Below are 15,766 nucleotides of genomic sequence, written 5' to 3'. Positions count from 1 at the left end.
CTTTGACGAGTCGGTTCTTCGGCAGCCCGTGCTGTTTTGCTCCCGCTGCTGCCGCTGTCGGTTTTTTTTCTTGCCGAAGCGGAGTCGCCGACGACCAGACGGCGGGGAGGAGTAGCGCAGGAGCCGGAGCAGGAGCGGAGGTGGAGGCGGTGGCGGAGCGGGCTCGGAGCTCCCTGGATCAGGATCAGAGATGGAGCTTTCGGCCATGGGAGACCGCGTGTTCGCCGCCGAAGCCATCCTGAAGCGGCGCGTGCGGAAAGTGAGGAGCGCGAGTAGCGCGGACGGGCGGCTTTTTGATCGCCGAGCGCGAGGCTACGAGGACGGTGGAGGGAAAAAAAAACAGGGAGGGAGGGTGGAGGGGTGAAAGAAGGGGGGTGGGAAGGAAGGAGGGAGGCCTACTACTCGCAGCTCGGCCACTAGCCGTCCATATTTAGCCGTGCAAACCGCAGTGCAACAGCAAAAACACATATATACATACGAATGCGCGCGTGCACGATGCTTTTCTAGTTTAATCGCCCGCGTCGTTTGTTGCATCCTTAAAGATAAACGAAATGCACGAGAGGGGGGGCGTGCAGCCATGTCAGAATGGATGTGTGCTGCCTTGCATGCTTTTCTGCGCGATGCATAACTGGCTGCAGCGGCTGCAAGCGTGTTGTGTGCAGATTAGGAGCATTGCAAAATGTTGCATGGTGCAAAGAGCAGAATACACACCAGGCTACTCGCAATAACTGCAAGGCTATAAGTGTTAACATGCATTGCTGTGCATCGTTTATTGCACCGTTAACTGTTGTTCCCTTTTTCTGCAGGGTCGCATTGAATATCTGGTTAAATGGAAAGGATGGGCATTAAAGTAAGTGCATGGATTTGTGTTAATGCATTTGATTTTTATCATTATTATAATAATAAGGGATGCATCTATACCATTTTTTTTCACGAGTACGTTTTTAACATTCGCTGATGCCATACTGATTAACCTACTTAGAACAAAGTAGTTGGTAAGTAGGTAAATGCTTAAACCGTTACATTGCAATCATTAAAATCTGTTTGATTTTAAATGATGTGCATTAGCTATGTAACATTAGTTAGATTGAGTAGCATTGCGAGTTTTGTTCCACATCAGAAAAGCGCTTCTATACAGCTGTAAGTAAAGTACATTTCATAGTTTTGATCCTCAACAACAGCACAGCGACAGCAGGAGCCACATCCGAGGCTAATACATCTGAAGACTTTCGATTGGCTCGTTAAACTGTGATCGAATGTCCGCTAAAGTCAGACATAGACTGTGCGATTTTAGAAATCTTGTTCTTTAGTGGCTCACACCACGTTTAAATATTTCGTCCCATACAGACAAAGGCTACATTTATGTACTCACACTGTACGAAAACGTCTTTTTCACATGCAGCCCCTACAAACATCAATAAAACTGTTTCATTCAAAATACCGCTCCGCTTCCAAGTACTGAGCAAACATGCTGAGAAATATACACCGACAGCCTATTTTGCAAAGACAAATTAAAAACACTGTATTAATGTTTACATTAGAGCTGAAAGATGTATCAGTTTTATATTGGAATCGTAATTTGAAAGAGCGCAATTTTCAAATCGCAAGAGCTGCAATTTTTATTATAGTGTTATTACAGTCTATTATCAACAACACTGATACGTTGTAAGTTTTAAGTAGGGAGATTCAACCTAATAACATGGAGCTTCAGCTAATCAGAAGCAACCAAACATCCATGTGCTGTGACATCACAGCCACAAATAACTGGCAGGCTGGCACAGTGTGTTAGGCTGGGCCTACACTACAAATTTTTTTGCTCGGTTTTAACCTCGATTTGCCCCTTGTGGCAAATTTTCCCAGTCTGAAGCGATTTTATAGGTCAGGAGCTCGATCAGGAGCGAATGGCGGCACGGATGATCTAACAGTGTGAGAGGAGAAATGAGTGAATCTTTAGCCCTCCGATTAAACCCTGAAAGGATTGGAAACCCTCTGATTTTATCAAACATGTTTGATGTGAACGTTTTGAGTTGTAAATAAGTCCTGTAGTGTGAGAAGGCCAGAGATTTACTCAATGAATGATTCGAACAGCCAATCAGAGAGCTAGAAGAGTGGAGAAAAAGGCATACATGAACACCGTTTGAACAGCGGAGCGGAGACAGAGGAGCTGTGTATAAAACACAGGTAGATAAGAGCCGTTATCATGGTTATAACGTTGGATCCAGACGTCAAAACACTCTTTACAGTTTCAGCTCAGCTGCCAGTTCGCAGTGAAGTATTTCTCCAGCTCTCACTGTATCAGCGCTTCTCAACCCATATTAACCTCCAGTTTACACTTGCGCTGCACATAAAAGCACAAACAGGTCCAGTAAGTTTAGCTCTGTTTGTGTCGTGATCTCTGAGGAGATCTGGGAGTTAGAGTTTCTATTCGTAGCCGAAACTTGCTGTGTGTTTTATACTCTCTGTTTTCCCTGTCGTCTTGTCTGAGCGCCCTCCCCACAGAAAGACAAGAAATTCTGAAGCCTCAAGCCAGAAAAGGTATACTCTGGTCATTTTAGCCAAAAAAGGCCCATAGCTTAATTTATAGAAAACAATTAAAATCGCAATCGCAATATTGGTCGTGATTAGATATATTTCGCTGAAATCGTTCAGCCCTAGTTTATACCTCGCTATTTTGTTCAGTTACACAGAGTACAGTCACATAAACAGGCCTCAGTCGCAAATGTCGACTTTTCTTTTTCGCCTCCGTTTGGCTAGCCCAGGGGTCGCAACCCAAATGTTAAGAAGACTCATTTTTTCCTTTCAACAAAAATCAAACCTCCTTGGGAGCCACAACATTTTACGTCCATTTTACCATCTTGGCTGTAAATATGTCTCAGTATGTGCTGATGTACTAGTATAGGCTAAAAAATTGTATGAATGAATACTTACTTTGCTCTGCTTTAAGCTCTAGCTAAGTTATAGCTGCTTTTCTCGCATCTCCGGCAGGAAACTTTTCCTTAAAAGTGGAACAGTTTCCTCTAAATTGAGGCTGAGGTCAGCTTCTCATTGGCCAGCTTCTTTTTAGAATTTTTCCGTTCCACCTTAAATGATGCCTGGGGCTCCAGAATGTAACAGCTGCATCCTTTAAGGTAGAACGGGACGATTCAAAGAAGAATCTGACTTCCAGCTCGGCTTACGTCACAGGGTGTCAGCTGGTATCTGAATGTTGGTATCAGTGATTTTAAATACGAGTAAAAGAGCACAGTACTGGCCCAATATCAGTATCCGTATTGATGCATCCCCAATAATAAAGGCATGTTGTAAAGAGACTATCAGATGTTGGCTCTGTGGTCTAAAATGTGCACCACAGTCCAGTTTAATGACCACTGTATGGGCAGAGGGCCCAGTTCGAGCAGAATGTCATGCCCACTGTGGAATTTTAGTGATCGATTAAAGCTGAATTCAGTTTGAAAGTTGTGGTCTCCAGGGGTCAAGGGGTTCAGGGGTTAGCGTCATCTGGAGTATTGTAGACTTTTCTTTTTTTTTATCACATTGTTTTCTTGACTGTATTGTTTTGTTTTTGCGCACACCTCGCAGGCACAGCACATGGGAGCCAGAAGAAAACATCCTGGACGATCGGCTCATCACAGCCTTCGAGCGGAAGTAGGTTCAGCTCAGCAGACCCCATTTGTCTTACGTTTGGTCCTTTTATGACAGTTACATGTACCAAAAACATCAAATTCATTATTCATCTCTCTTTATCTTTTAGTATTAAACAGGCCATTTTTATCACTGCGCTTTTAAGAATGATACATGTAAATTGCCTCTGTTCTGATTGGCTGCTCTGTTTTTGTCTCATTCGAAAAGCAGTTTTTGGCAAAACCACTCCTTATAACTTAAGAGTGAGTGGGCGGAGCTAAACTGCTGGAGGCTGAAAGGGTGGATATACACTGATCAGGCATAACATTATGACCACCTCCTTGTTTCTACGCTCATTGTCCATTTTATCAGCTCCACTTACTATATAGGTGCACTTTGTAGTTCTACAGTTGCAGACTGTAGTCCATCTGTTTCTCTGCATACTTTGTTAGCCCTCTTTTACCCTGTTCTTCAGTGGTCAGGACCCCCATGGACCCCTCACAGAGCAGGTACTATTTGGGCAGTGGATCATTCTCAGCACTGCAGTAACACTGACCTGGTGGTGGTGGTGTGTTAGTGTGCGTTGTGCTGGTACGAGTGGATCAGACACAGCAGTGCTGCTGGAGTTTTTAAACACTGTGTCCACTCACTGTCCACTCTATTAGACACTCCTACCTTGTCAGTCCACCTTGTAGATGTAAAGTCAGAGACAGCAGGTCATGTGTGTCAGCATAGTTTGTGTTGGTCATCCTCTAGTCCTTCATCAGTGGTCACAGGACGCTGTTGGCTGGATATTTTTGGTTGGTGGACTATTCTCAGTCCAGCAGTGACACTGAGATGTTTAAAAACTCCAGCAGCACTGCTGTGTCTGATCCACTCAGACTAGCGCAACACACACTAACACACCACCACCACATCAGTGTTACTGCAGTGCTGAGAATGATCCACCACCCAAATAGTACCTGCTCTGTGAGGGTCCATGGGGGTCCTGACCACTGAAGAACAGGGTAAAAGGGGGCTAACAAAGTATCAGAGAAACAGATGGACTACAGTCTGTAACTGTAAAACTACAAAGTGCACCTATATAGTAAGTGGAGCTGATAAAATGGACAATGAGCATAGAAACAAGGAGGTGGTCATGATGTTGTGCCCGATCAGTGCATGTAAATGTATGGGCGGGCTAGTCTGTTTTGAATCTTTAACAGTGTGAATATACATCATCATAATATTTAAATTTGACAAAAGTGAGAGATTCATTTTTCAAGGTTATGGGCCCTATGAAACAATCTGAGATCAACCGTGAGCTTGTGTAATTTTATACATTAGCAGGAAAAATGCAAATAATGGTACCAGACGAATACTTCTGCTCTTATTTGTTGTAGTTTTGCTCATATTTGCATTCATTTTGGGTCTTCCTTTCTTTCCAGGTGTATTTTTCTTGTCATTAATATTATATTACAGTCCAGAGTTTTTTACTCTTAAAAGTAAAGCCCGACCCATGTGGGAATTTTAAGACCGATTTCGATATTTGAGGATTTGAGAATCCGATATATCGGCTGATATTATTTTTTTTCTTCTTTGGAAATGCATAACATAAACAAAGATTTTCCATAATGTTTGTTGTATGGGTCATTCTACAGAAACGTCCATTTTTGTGTCCCTAGCGTTTACAGATATATTACACTTAAACATGTTACGGTTACAATTTATCTATATTTTAAAATAAAACAAAACGTTATTTTAATAATTGCACCTTCTTCAGCCATTAATTTAGCAATATAGGTTTTTAAATCAGCTATCTAGAATACCAGGCACCACAGAAGAGCTCGTCCCCACAGTCATATGTGAAGGCTGAGGCCATATTTTGAGGAAAAATATTTTTTTGCAATTTTACCTACAATAATCTGTACATGACTATGAAATTTATAAATTAAATGACAAAAAGAAAATAAATGCCAAGTAAATATTATAAAATATATAATGAAAGTTCCCCAGGAGTCGTGTCACTGGTGTTACTGCGTAACAAAAATCTCTTATTTTGAAATAAAAATCACACTGATGACATCACTTGACTTCTTTTACCTGTTTTCTGAGGATCTATGAAGAAAAGCTCATGGTGAGTCCACTGAGTCTTTCAGTTATCAGAGATTTTCTCATTTAGCTCATGATTTCATATGAAGCTTTTAGCTGAAGTCACTGGTGTGACCGACTTTATTCTGAGGTAACTGTGAAAAAATAGAACACAAATGGATGAAATTCCATATTTTAGTGGATATTCCATGATTGACAACATGTGGTTTGATGCTCTGTAGCAGTTGTTCTGTAAAATGCATTTTTCATTAAAATGTCTCTGGTGTTACCTTTCTTAGTGTAACACCAATGAGGATCGGTAACACCAGTGACTCCTATGGACAGATAGAAAAGTGGACGTTTCTGTAGAATGACCCTTATGTATATGGAATTTTCTGCCAAAATGTCTGAGAAAAGACTGTGATGTTCGAGAAGGGAATATTGCACATTGAGAGGACTGCGGTGCTCTGAGCACGCAGCTGATGAACCTTGTCAGTGCGAAGCGTGCAGCTGAACGCCTTCAGATTTGCTCAACAAAACACTCTAAACTTGAAAACCAGCTCAGCAGTTTGTTTCCCTTTCAGAACTTGTACATGCAAAACACTCTGGTCTCACTCAGAGCCTGACAGCTTGCTCTTCACATTCAAAACTCACATGCACAAACAAATTATTTTTGCTCTTAACTCCACAAACCTCTCTCAGGTTTCCCATCTGCTCAGCGAAAAATGTTTAAACATTAGTGTCAAAACTCCAGCCAGTCGTTGCATCAATCCTGACAACACTTCTTTGGCAGCTTTATGCCAGTTGGTCAAGGTACGTTCAGTCTGGTTCCGTAAGTGAAAAATCCCATTTATAATGGCCAAAGGAAACTTGATTTTCACCAGAACATTTTATCCAGCCAGTATGGACTTACTATGAGCTACGAGGTTGTGAGATGATATGTTCCAGTTAAAACCATGAAGCAGTTTGATTTCAACTTTGTTTTTGGAAAATCACGTTTTACTCCTTTAAATCTTGTAAAGAAAAACGTTACCCATACGTCCTAAAGAAAGCTCCACCAATCAGAGACGTCGCTGCTGCTATGTCAGATACAATGTCTGGCCAAGTAGTGCTGTGGAGTGTAGTGTGCAGTGGGGTGGAGTGTGTAGTGTACTATAGTGCAGTGTACTGTAGAGAAGTGTAGTGTGCAGTAGAGTGGAGTGTGCAGTGTACTGTAGAGATGTATAGTGTGGAGTGGAGTGTGCAGTATACTCTGTAGAGAAGTGTAGTGTGCAGTAGAGTGGAGTGTGCAGTGTACTGTAGAGATGTGTAGTGTGGAGTGTATTGTAGTGCAGTGTATTGCAGTGTGGAGCGTAGTGTACTGTAGTGTGTGGTGTACTGTAGTGTGGAGTGTAGTGTTGTGTACTGTGTAGTGTTGTGTGCAGTGTACTGTGTAGTTTTGTGTGCTGCGTAGTGTTGTGTGCAGTGTACAGTGTAGTGTTGTGTGCAGTGTACAGTGTAGTGTTGTGTGCAGTGTAGTGTTGTGTACAGTGCAGTTTTTACTGTGTAGTGTTGTGTGCAGTGTAGTGTTGTGCACAGTGCAGTGTACTGTGTAGTGTAGCGCATTGTACTGGTGTGGAGTGTAGTGTAACATGCAGTGTACTGTAGAGGAGTGTAGTATGTAGTGGAGTTGAGTGGATTGTAGTGTTTTGTGCGGTGTAGTGTGGAATGTGGAGTGGATTGGAGTGTTGTGTGCAGTGTAGTGTGGAATGTGGAGTGGAGTGGATTGGAGTGTTGTGTGCAGTGTAGTGTGTCGTAGTGTGGAATGTGGAGTGGAGTGGATTGGAGTGTTGTGTGCAGTGTAGTGTGGAATGTGTAGTGGAGTGGATTGGAGTGTACGTGCAGTGTTGAGTGTAGTGGAGTGTGCCGTGCACTGGAGTGGATTGCAGTGTTGTGTGCAGTGTACTAAGTAGTTACACTGTAGTGCAGTGTAGTTTGTGTGTGTGAGTGGGCAGCTGGTTGGCTTTGTCAGAGTTAGTATGAAAGGCAGTGTGTAAAGGCCTGAGGAGGGTTTTTCTGATAAATATTATAAGCATGAGGTCTTAGTGGTCGAGGTCTCTGGTTTCACATCCGCTCGACATAAAGTGTTTGAACACTTGTGTTGAGACTCCAGCCAGTCAGACAGTCCTGTTGTTCCAACCAGTTGCGACGTTTTACTGAAAAAGCGAGCGATGTTTGGTTAAGTGGAGGTATGAGGAGCCAAGCAATGACCGCCCACTTTTTCAGCGCCTCTGGTACCAGAAACATAAACCCAGTTCATTTTCTTCATGGACATTTTGAAAAATCTGTAGAGTTTTAAGCACTCGACCGAACTAATCAGCTACCAATCATGACATCATACAAAGGACACCCTCAAAGAAGGTACTATTTGGGTGGTGGATCATTCTCAGCACTGCAGTAACACTGACGTGGTGGTGGTGTGTTAGTGTGTGTTGTGCTGGTACGAGTGGATCAGACACAGCAGTGCTGCTGGAGTTTTTCAACACTGTGTCCACTCACTGTCCACTCTATTAGACATGCCTAACTTGTTGGTCCACCTTGTAGATGTAAAGTCAGAGACAGTAGCTCATCAGTTTGTGTTGGTCATCCTCTAGTCCTTCATCAGTGGTTAGTGATAAAATGGATAATGAGTGTAGAAACAAGGTGGTAGCTGATTGGTATATTCAAAAGTTAATGAAATTTATGAATCCAGTGATTTGTATTCAATATTTTACAGACTCTGCTACACCAAATCCAGTTAAACAGAACTAATACTGCTCTCTTAAATACAGTTGGGAAGTGTTTTAGTACCAGTGATATCCACAACATGTACAGAAGAGCATATTTTGACATACTGTGATGTAATTTCACAATAATAATAAATATTGTTTTTACCTAATTGCCGCTGAATTTAATAATTCCAATTAACAGTGAGTTGAAAATGCAGCGTGTGGTGTTTCTTAAAGTCTCTAATGATTTAAAGTGACAACATTCTTGTTTTCATGCAATGTTTAATTGAAGCATATTAACATCATATTTTTTTTCCCGCTTTTCCCTCCTATCACAGCGTTTTGCTCACAAATACAGTCCAGAAGTCTGAGATGTTATAAAGTCTGGGGGGTTTTTTTTGAAGCTTGATTTAAGATTAAGTGACCCTTATTAGTCCCACAGCGGGGAAATTTCACCTGTGCATTTAACCCATCCGTACCGCGAAACGCCACATACACACTAGTGAACACACACAAACACACACTCTACGGGGGCAGTGAGCACACTTGCCCGGAGCGGTGGGCAGCCCTATCCGCAGCGCCCGGGGAGCAGTTGTGGGTCAGGTGTATTGCTCAAGGATACTTCAGTCACGTACTGTCGGCTCAGGGGATCGAACTGGCGACCTTCCGGTCACAGGGCTGGTTCCCTAAACTCCAGGCCACGACTGCCCCCAATGTGATCAAAAAAGATTTGATCTGGTAAATGACATAAAATTCTTACATTCATGTTAAAATTGCTATACCGATAAAGTAATTGGTAATGAAAAAACTTGCATTGAATTAAAAAAGAACGTACAGCCTCCACTGTACGTCCTGGTACAGAAGGAAAATGGGAAGATTTTCAGTTCATGTTGAATTTAAGTAATGAAGATGTCCACAATATGCTCATGAAAAGACTAATTGTAAAGTAATTTATAATAACGAGAAATATAGTCAAACACTAACAGAAACATGGCTAAATTGTGAAGACTGAACAATATTTATATCAAAATCAAATCATAAAATATCTCCTTTTTTACTTACAAACACAAATGTGGTTTGAAAGTGTAGAATCTGCACTTTCCAGTTTCCCAGCTTCTTTCAATGTGCATCACATGAAAACTGATTCATATAAAATGACAATATGCTTTTAGTATTTATAGTGTTCTTTTTTCTCTAAATAAAAAGATTTTTTAACAGCCATGAAGAAGTTCTTACATCTGTTTTTCTCTCCTTTTTGCACGGAGCACTTTGTAAACGGTAATGTCTCCCAGGGTGCGCACTGGTCATACAGTGGCCAGTCACTCATATCAGTCTGGACAACGCTCACTCCACAGACGTCCCCTTTTTCGCTGTAGCTTTCAAGTCCCGTCCGTCTGATTGTTCTGTGTTCTAATGACGCTTTTTCCCTCCTGTTCATAGGGAGCGGGAGCAAGAGCTCTACGGCCCAAAGAAGCGGGGACCTAAACCAAAAAACTTTCTCCTCAAGGTTTGAGCTTGTCTTTGTTCTTATTTTAGCCTTGTTCCAGTTTAGGGGTGGGCAAATTGGCCAAAATATTGTATCACGATACTTCAAGACATTTTCACGACCCACAATATTTAGTTCTTCTGTTTCAACTGTAATGGTTTTTAAACACCATTTTTAAAATTCGATGCTCTTTATTTTAGATAGCATTTCTGATTACATAACATTTTTAGTTTCTTGTTGGGTTTGCTGTATATTTTAGCCTTTGTTCTTCCCCCTAGGCCAGAGCTCAAACAGGCGAAACGTCATCCCGAGGGTCCAGTGCTCGTCACACTCCTCCGCAATCTTCCTCCTCAGCCGCTGTCGCTCCCAATCCTCCATCATCCTCATCTTCTTCTTCCCTGGCTCCCACCCCCAGACTGCACTCCTTGGCTGCGTCTCACAAGCTGAAGAAGGACATCCATCGCTGCCACCGGATGTCTCGCCGACCGTTGCCCCGTCCCGACCCAGACGGCTCCTCCTTTTCCTCCCGGCTGCCCATCTCTCCGTTTTCTGAGACTGTGCGCATCCTCAACCGTAGAGTCAAGCCACGAGAGGTCAAGCGGGGTCGCATCATCCTCAATCTAAAGGTTATCGACAAATACGGTGGCGGAGCAGCCAACAGAAGGCCAGCACAGTCACAGCAGGGACGGGCGCAGCTCCCATCCCGGAATCGCATCATTGGGAAGAGGCAGGGAGACATGCCCTACAGGCCCTTCCAGCCTCCCATGAAAATGCTTGGCTTCCCCATGTACGGCCAGCCGTTTGGACTTCAACCTTGCCTGCCAGTTTCAGTCCAGACTAGCAAAAGAGCTACCCCTGGAGCTAAAGGCAGGGGCCCAGGCCGTCCTTCAAAGCCCAAATTTCCATACCAGTCACCTCCTTCACCTTCTAGCTCCAGTGGGTCCGAAAGCGACGCTCCTTCTCCACCTCAAATCCAGCCTGGCCCTCCACAGGCACCACCCGAGACCGCCCCATCGTCCCCTCCGGTGCTGAGCCCAGAAACTCCTTCCCGTTGCTCTGGCGCTTCTCAGAGTCGCAGCAGTGGTGCCAAGCCAGGATCAGCATCCAATCCCACGTCCTTCCTGCCCTCCTCACCATCCCTCTCTTCTTCCTCGTCATCATCATCACCTGAAGATGAAGATGAGAGGGCTCAGAAACTCCCCGCCCCTCCGAAGGGTGGAAGGAGGAAGCCGTGCCGACGATTCCAGGCGTCTCAAGGTGCCAATTCTCGCCCGACAACAGAGAAGAAGGCCCTGAAAAGGGGCAACCCTGACTGGCGCCCTGAACGGGCACCCAGCTGTGCCAATGTGGTAGTCACCGACGTGGCCACCAACCACTTCACTGTCACCATTAAGGAATACAGCAAGACTGGAGCCAGTTCCACAGGTTCCACACCCCCGTACCCATCCCAAGCGAAGAACCTCAGCTCTTCCACCCCTTCTGCCACCTAGGCCTCTCCAGCTAATAGACTCTTCGCTCAGTAACCCCAATAAGAACTTGCCATAAAAATATTCAGCTTCCCAAAAAGAGAGTTGCCATCAATGAAATTGAAAAGTATTTTTTAATGGATTTTAGATGTATATGGAAGTAATATGTGGAGATGTAGAGGGATTGGACTCTGCATATTCCTTTCAACCGCACATTGACCCACACAAGAGATTCTAGTACTTTATTAATATCTTTTTTGGTGTTTACGATGACCCTATGTTTTTTAGGACAGTTTGGTTAAAAATAAGGCATTCTGGATTTTTACCAAATCTAGATTTCACGCAAATTTTACATTATTGGGTTACAGTATACAACGTCTTAGCATCCAACAGGCCCTGTATTAGCTGTCCTGTGTAGAGCTAACGTGAGGACATTTCAGATACACTCCTTCACTGTATTGAACCATACCTGCATAGATGTGACCAAGTGACTCTGGTTTTCTGGTCATACGGTCTTAGATTCCAGTCAAGTCAAATCCAAAGTGAAACTGCATTGTAGCGGAAACCAATTGCTAGAACAAGTTGAAGTTTACTTGTCTCAGTGTGGTTTATAAAGAATGCCGGGTCATCGTGTGAACACATTCAATTCTGCTTCGTTTGAAGTCCATGAAATCCATAGAGATTGTGCTTTAGCACCTGCACTTGTTTGGCAGCAGCCAAAGCATGCTTTCCTCCCGGAAGGGTTTGAGATCGTATCCCACCACAAGACGTACACCAGACTGGACCTATATGCACGCACAACGCAAAAGCTGCATAGACGATTCAAATCTGCTCCACCTCTCCTGTCCACCCCGTCCATTACCGAAGGACTACGTCCACCAAGACTCTAAACTGCCGGTGTTTTATTTTTTTCTGTGAATACGCCAAGGACTGCGTCTCAAGATTGCTACTGTACCGCTGTTCCCGTCCCGTTCACATAATGCGCTCTGTCTTCTGGATTCATGTTTGCCTTCCGAACTAACCTGAGTTTGTGTTTGGTTTGGTGTGATCTCTTTTTGGTTATTTTCATAAGACGTTGATGTTTCGTAGCGTTGGTTTAAGAAGCTTGAAGGTTGTCTTGTTTCACCCAGTTCTACCAAATACGAGTTCCTGCCTTGGCTGTTAAAACTGGCTGTTGCCAACACCTGATAATGCATCTTAAACCAGTTCTGCGAAATAGACTCTGGTCCGACTGGGTGCTAGCATGGATAGATCAGACCTGGGATAAAAACAACAAACAGTCCATTTTGTTTTATGTGATGATTCATATTGGTTCTCTCAACACGTAGCTTACATGGTAAACTGCACTTACCGAGGTGCAGCGCGAATGTCAGAGACCAACTTTGATTTATTTCATTTCCTGTCAAAATGGGCAGTAATTCATTTTTCAGCAGCATGAAAAATGCAAAAGACCACTTTCAGTTTTTCAAAGTTCAGTCTTAGAAGTTGGTTTCATTTCCTGCTTCTCACAAACGCATTCAGTGTTGACTGGACTCTAGAGTTGGCGGTCCGTTGTTTTTGAGAACACCAGCAGCTTCTTTGTTTGATTCTTGTACCTACAAGATGAAAGCTTGAAGTATATGATGTACCTTGTGGGGACAGTTTTGGTGGTCCACTAGGTCTTGCAGGTGGTTGTCCTGTTTTCTTCATATCATTTTTTGGAACGTTTCAGTTTTAGACACTCCTGTCGATGCTCCCCTCCCTTTTGCACAAGGATGATCTTATATCTGTGTATCTTATATCTAATCTAATAATTGCACAATTCATACTTAGCAACTGCCTCTGCTGGAAATGAATGAAATGAAGGGTGGTCTCTGACTTTTGCTGAGTACTGTAGATGAGTTGTTTTCTTTGAGAGATGTTCTTTCAGAGCTTTTTGCACAAGGGCTCGTGTGAATGTAACTTGAGGGATTTAGGTTTTGTGGGTTTTGGGGTTTGCATGCGCTGTTGCTCACATTAATTCATATTCAACGTTGGGCTTGTCCATGGAGTACAATTGTAAAAGCAGATCATGTGTTTATGGTTTATTTATACACAAGATAATCCGTGAAAGCAACACCGGTATCTTTCATACCTGGGCCTTCCGTAGGGCCTGTAGGCAAGATTGCGTCCTGCTAGCGGTACAAGGAGTTTGGCATTGAAAGTTCACATGGCAGCTAACTCAACTGTGGCAAAGGATAACACAATGTCAGACGCTACCGTAGGACATGAAAAAAAGTCACTTGATTTAATTATAGAGCGCAATTCAATTAAGCAGCGCATGACCGCAGAATCCCTGCTAATCTTAATTACTGTGCCTTTGGGAACTTTGGGGAGAGGATACTATGAAGGAACATTTTACATGATACAAGGGAGAAAATGGCATAGATATGACTTTTCAGATTTTTTTCTTTCCTAATCTAACCTTCCTAGATTATAGATTATAGGTTTCTTTCATTTCGGGCAATAGACTGATCTTACCTGCCTAGTCATTTGTTTCCAAAGCAGCTGGCGCTTGCCATTTCTGCACTAGTATTATTCCTAGTTATCTAGCGACCAAATGTACTCTTTTAGACCTGCGTTGCACTGTCCGTTAGGTTATTTTGCTTAGTTATTCCTTATTATTGTCTTTTGATTGTTGTATTTCCAAGCTCCATAGGTGACGTTTATCCCAGGTCTGGGAGAAACGGACTCACTGACCCTCCCTTCTCTGGTGCTGCCCCATCGTAGGGCGTCTCGTGCGGTGCATCTGTACTATATCCAGTATAATGAAGCATGTGTTGCCTTCCACAGCTGTGTTTGAACTCCACAATTTAGTGACCCCTCTTCACTTAGGAAGTGTTCCACTTTACTGACAGCTGAGTCTCTGTTTACCCGCGTGTACTGTAATGCTAGCGAATAACCGTAGGAGTTACTATGGCGTGAAAACAGCTTTTGCGAAGGTGGCTCATCGTCCAGAGGTAGCACAGCACTAAGTTATCAAGTGGCCTACGTTTTTATTTTCAATAGGGCTCGAAGTTCTTTTGGATGTAGCCACCGGGGCCAGTCGTGGCGCCTATGAGAAGAGATTATTGTTTAAATGAAAAAAAAACAAATGAAAACTTAGCACCTTCAGATAGCAGAAGGTTGTCTGGAGCGTTTCTTTGAGGGCTTCTTGTCTTTTTATTTGAATTTTCGTACTGTAGAAGTGATTAAGTGCCGCCTTTCCTTTATAGCCATTGTTGTTCTATTTTAATAGTCCAGTTTGGGTTTGAGAGAATGGAAAACCCAAAAACCGAGCTAAGTGTGATTTATGAAATGTGTCTGTATGGTTTTATGTATAAGGTAAATGCCATTGATGAAGTTGATGATAATATTAATGTTGACGATGATGATGATAACATTGTAATGTATCTGATGCATGTTTTGCAAACCCTAATTGTACAGGTCATTTAAATGTCAATTATTGATGTTGCTTTGTGTGTTGCTCTTGTAAGATGCTTTTAATAAAAATCACCCCAAAGACATATCATCTCTTGCTGCTATTTCTGGGGACAGAAAACAGGAAAACATGCTCATTTCTGCTAGCGCCATTATGGGATTTCTAATAGTATGTTAGCACTGTGCTAAAGTGAGTGACCCATAATTTTTTGGTGGTTCTTGATTAAACAAGGACAAGCTTCTGTATTTTTGTATGAAAGCCGGAAACAGACATTAACATACATTTGAACCTATGTGTGTGAGTTTTACAGCGACTCTTTTAGTAAATAGTCCTGGCTTAGAGCCGCCACTGTTTTCCGTTCCTAACAAGTCAAGTCAAAGTTGACTTATATAGCGCTTTTTACAACAGGTGTTGTCACAAAGCTGCTTTACAGAGTCCAAGCCCCTATGAGGGGCAAGGAAAAACTCCCTAAGAGCAAGAGAAGAAACCTTGAGAGGAACCAAGACTCAAAGGGAAACCCATCCTCCTCTGGTCGACACCGGATAGCAAACAGCATTAGTATAAAATATTACAATACAAATCGTGGAAAAACAGGTGGAGCAATGGTTAATTAGATAGTTTGAGTTTATGCAGCAGCAGGAGGGTCAGTTCATGCAGGTGAGGTTTGCACAGATTTGTACAGCATGAGACTCCATGGTGGTCAAAACGGTGCAGATCAGCCAACAGAGATGAAGCTCTGGTGGCTCCCATGTGGCGACTCAGGCAGCTGTCGCTCAGGGGCTCAAATAAAGGGAGGGAGAGCGAGAGAGAAACTACTAACAACTAACTGAAACCTGGTTAGGGTACAGCTCGTACTCAGTCTGTGGTTTATCTAGAACTTCCAGAAGGCCAAGAGTGACAAGAAATTGGTCCTGCTCATTGCAATTCAAAACTTGATTGA

At 43.0% G+C, this 15,766-nt stretch overlaps 1 protein-coding gene across 2 annotated transcripts; it reads left to right on the top strand.

Annotated features, from left to right (window-relative positions):
- cbx6a (chromobox homolog 6a) lies at positions 1 to 14,911 on the top strand. 2 transcript variants are annotated; one of them, XR_005007001.1, is made up of 6 exons: positions 1 to 259; positions 807 to 850; positions 3,577 to 3,642; positions 9,876 to 9,942; positions 10,200 to 11,883; positions 11,976 to 14,911. XR_005007001.1 is itself a non-coding variant. In XM_036565144.1 (5 exons), exons 1-5 carry the CDS (start codon positions 191 to 193, stop codon positions 11,409 to 11,411), a joined length of 1,458 nt encoding a protein of 485 aa, XP_036421037.1. In that variant the 5' UTR covers positions 1 to 190; the 3' UTR covers positions 11,412 to 14,911. The 2 variants fall into 2 exon arrangements, 1 of the variants encoding a protein (XP_036421037.1); XM_036565144.1 differs by having other exon boundaries at positions 10,200 to 14,911.
- The last annotated feature ends 855 nt before the right edge of the window (positions 14,912 to 15,766 follow it).

Source organism: Colossoma macropomum, unplaced genomic scaffold, assembly GCF_904425465.1.
Source record: "Colossoma macropomum unplaced genomic scaffold, Colossoma_macropomum, whole genome shotgun sequence".
NCBI lineage: Eukaryota > Metazoa > Chordata > Actinopteri > Characiformes > Serrasalmidae > Colossoma > Colossoma macropomum.
The sequence above is the reverse complement of the archived record's forward strand: the minus strand, read 5'-3'. Positions and strand labels throughout refer to the sequence as shown.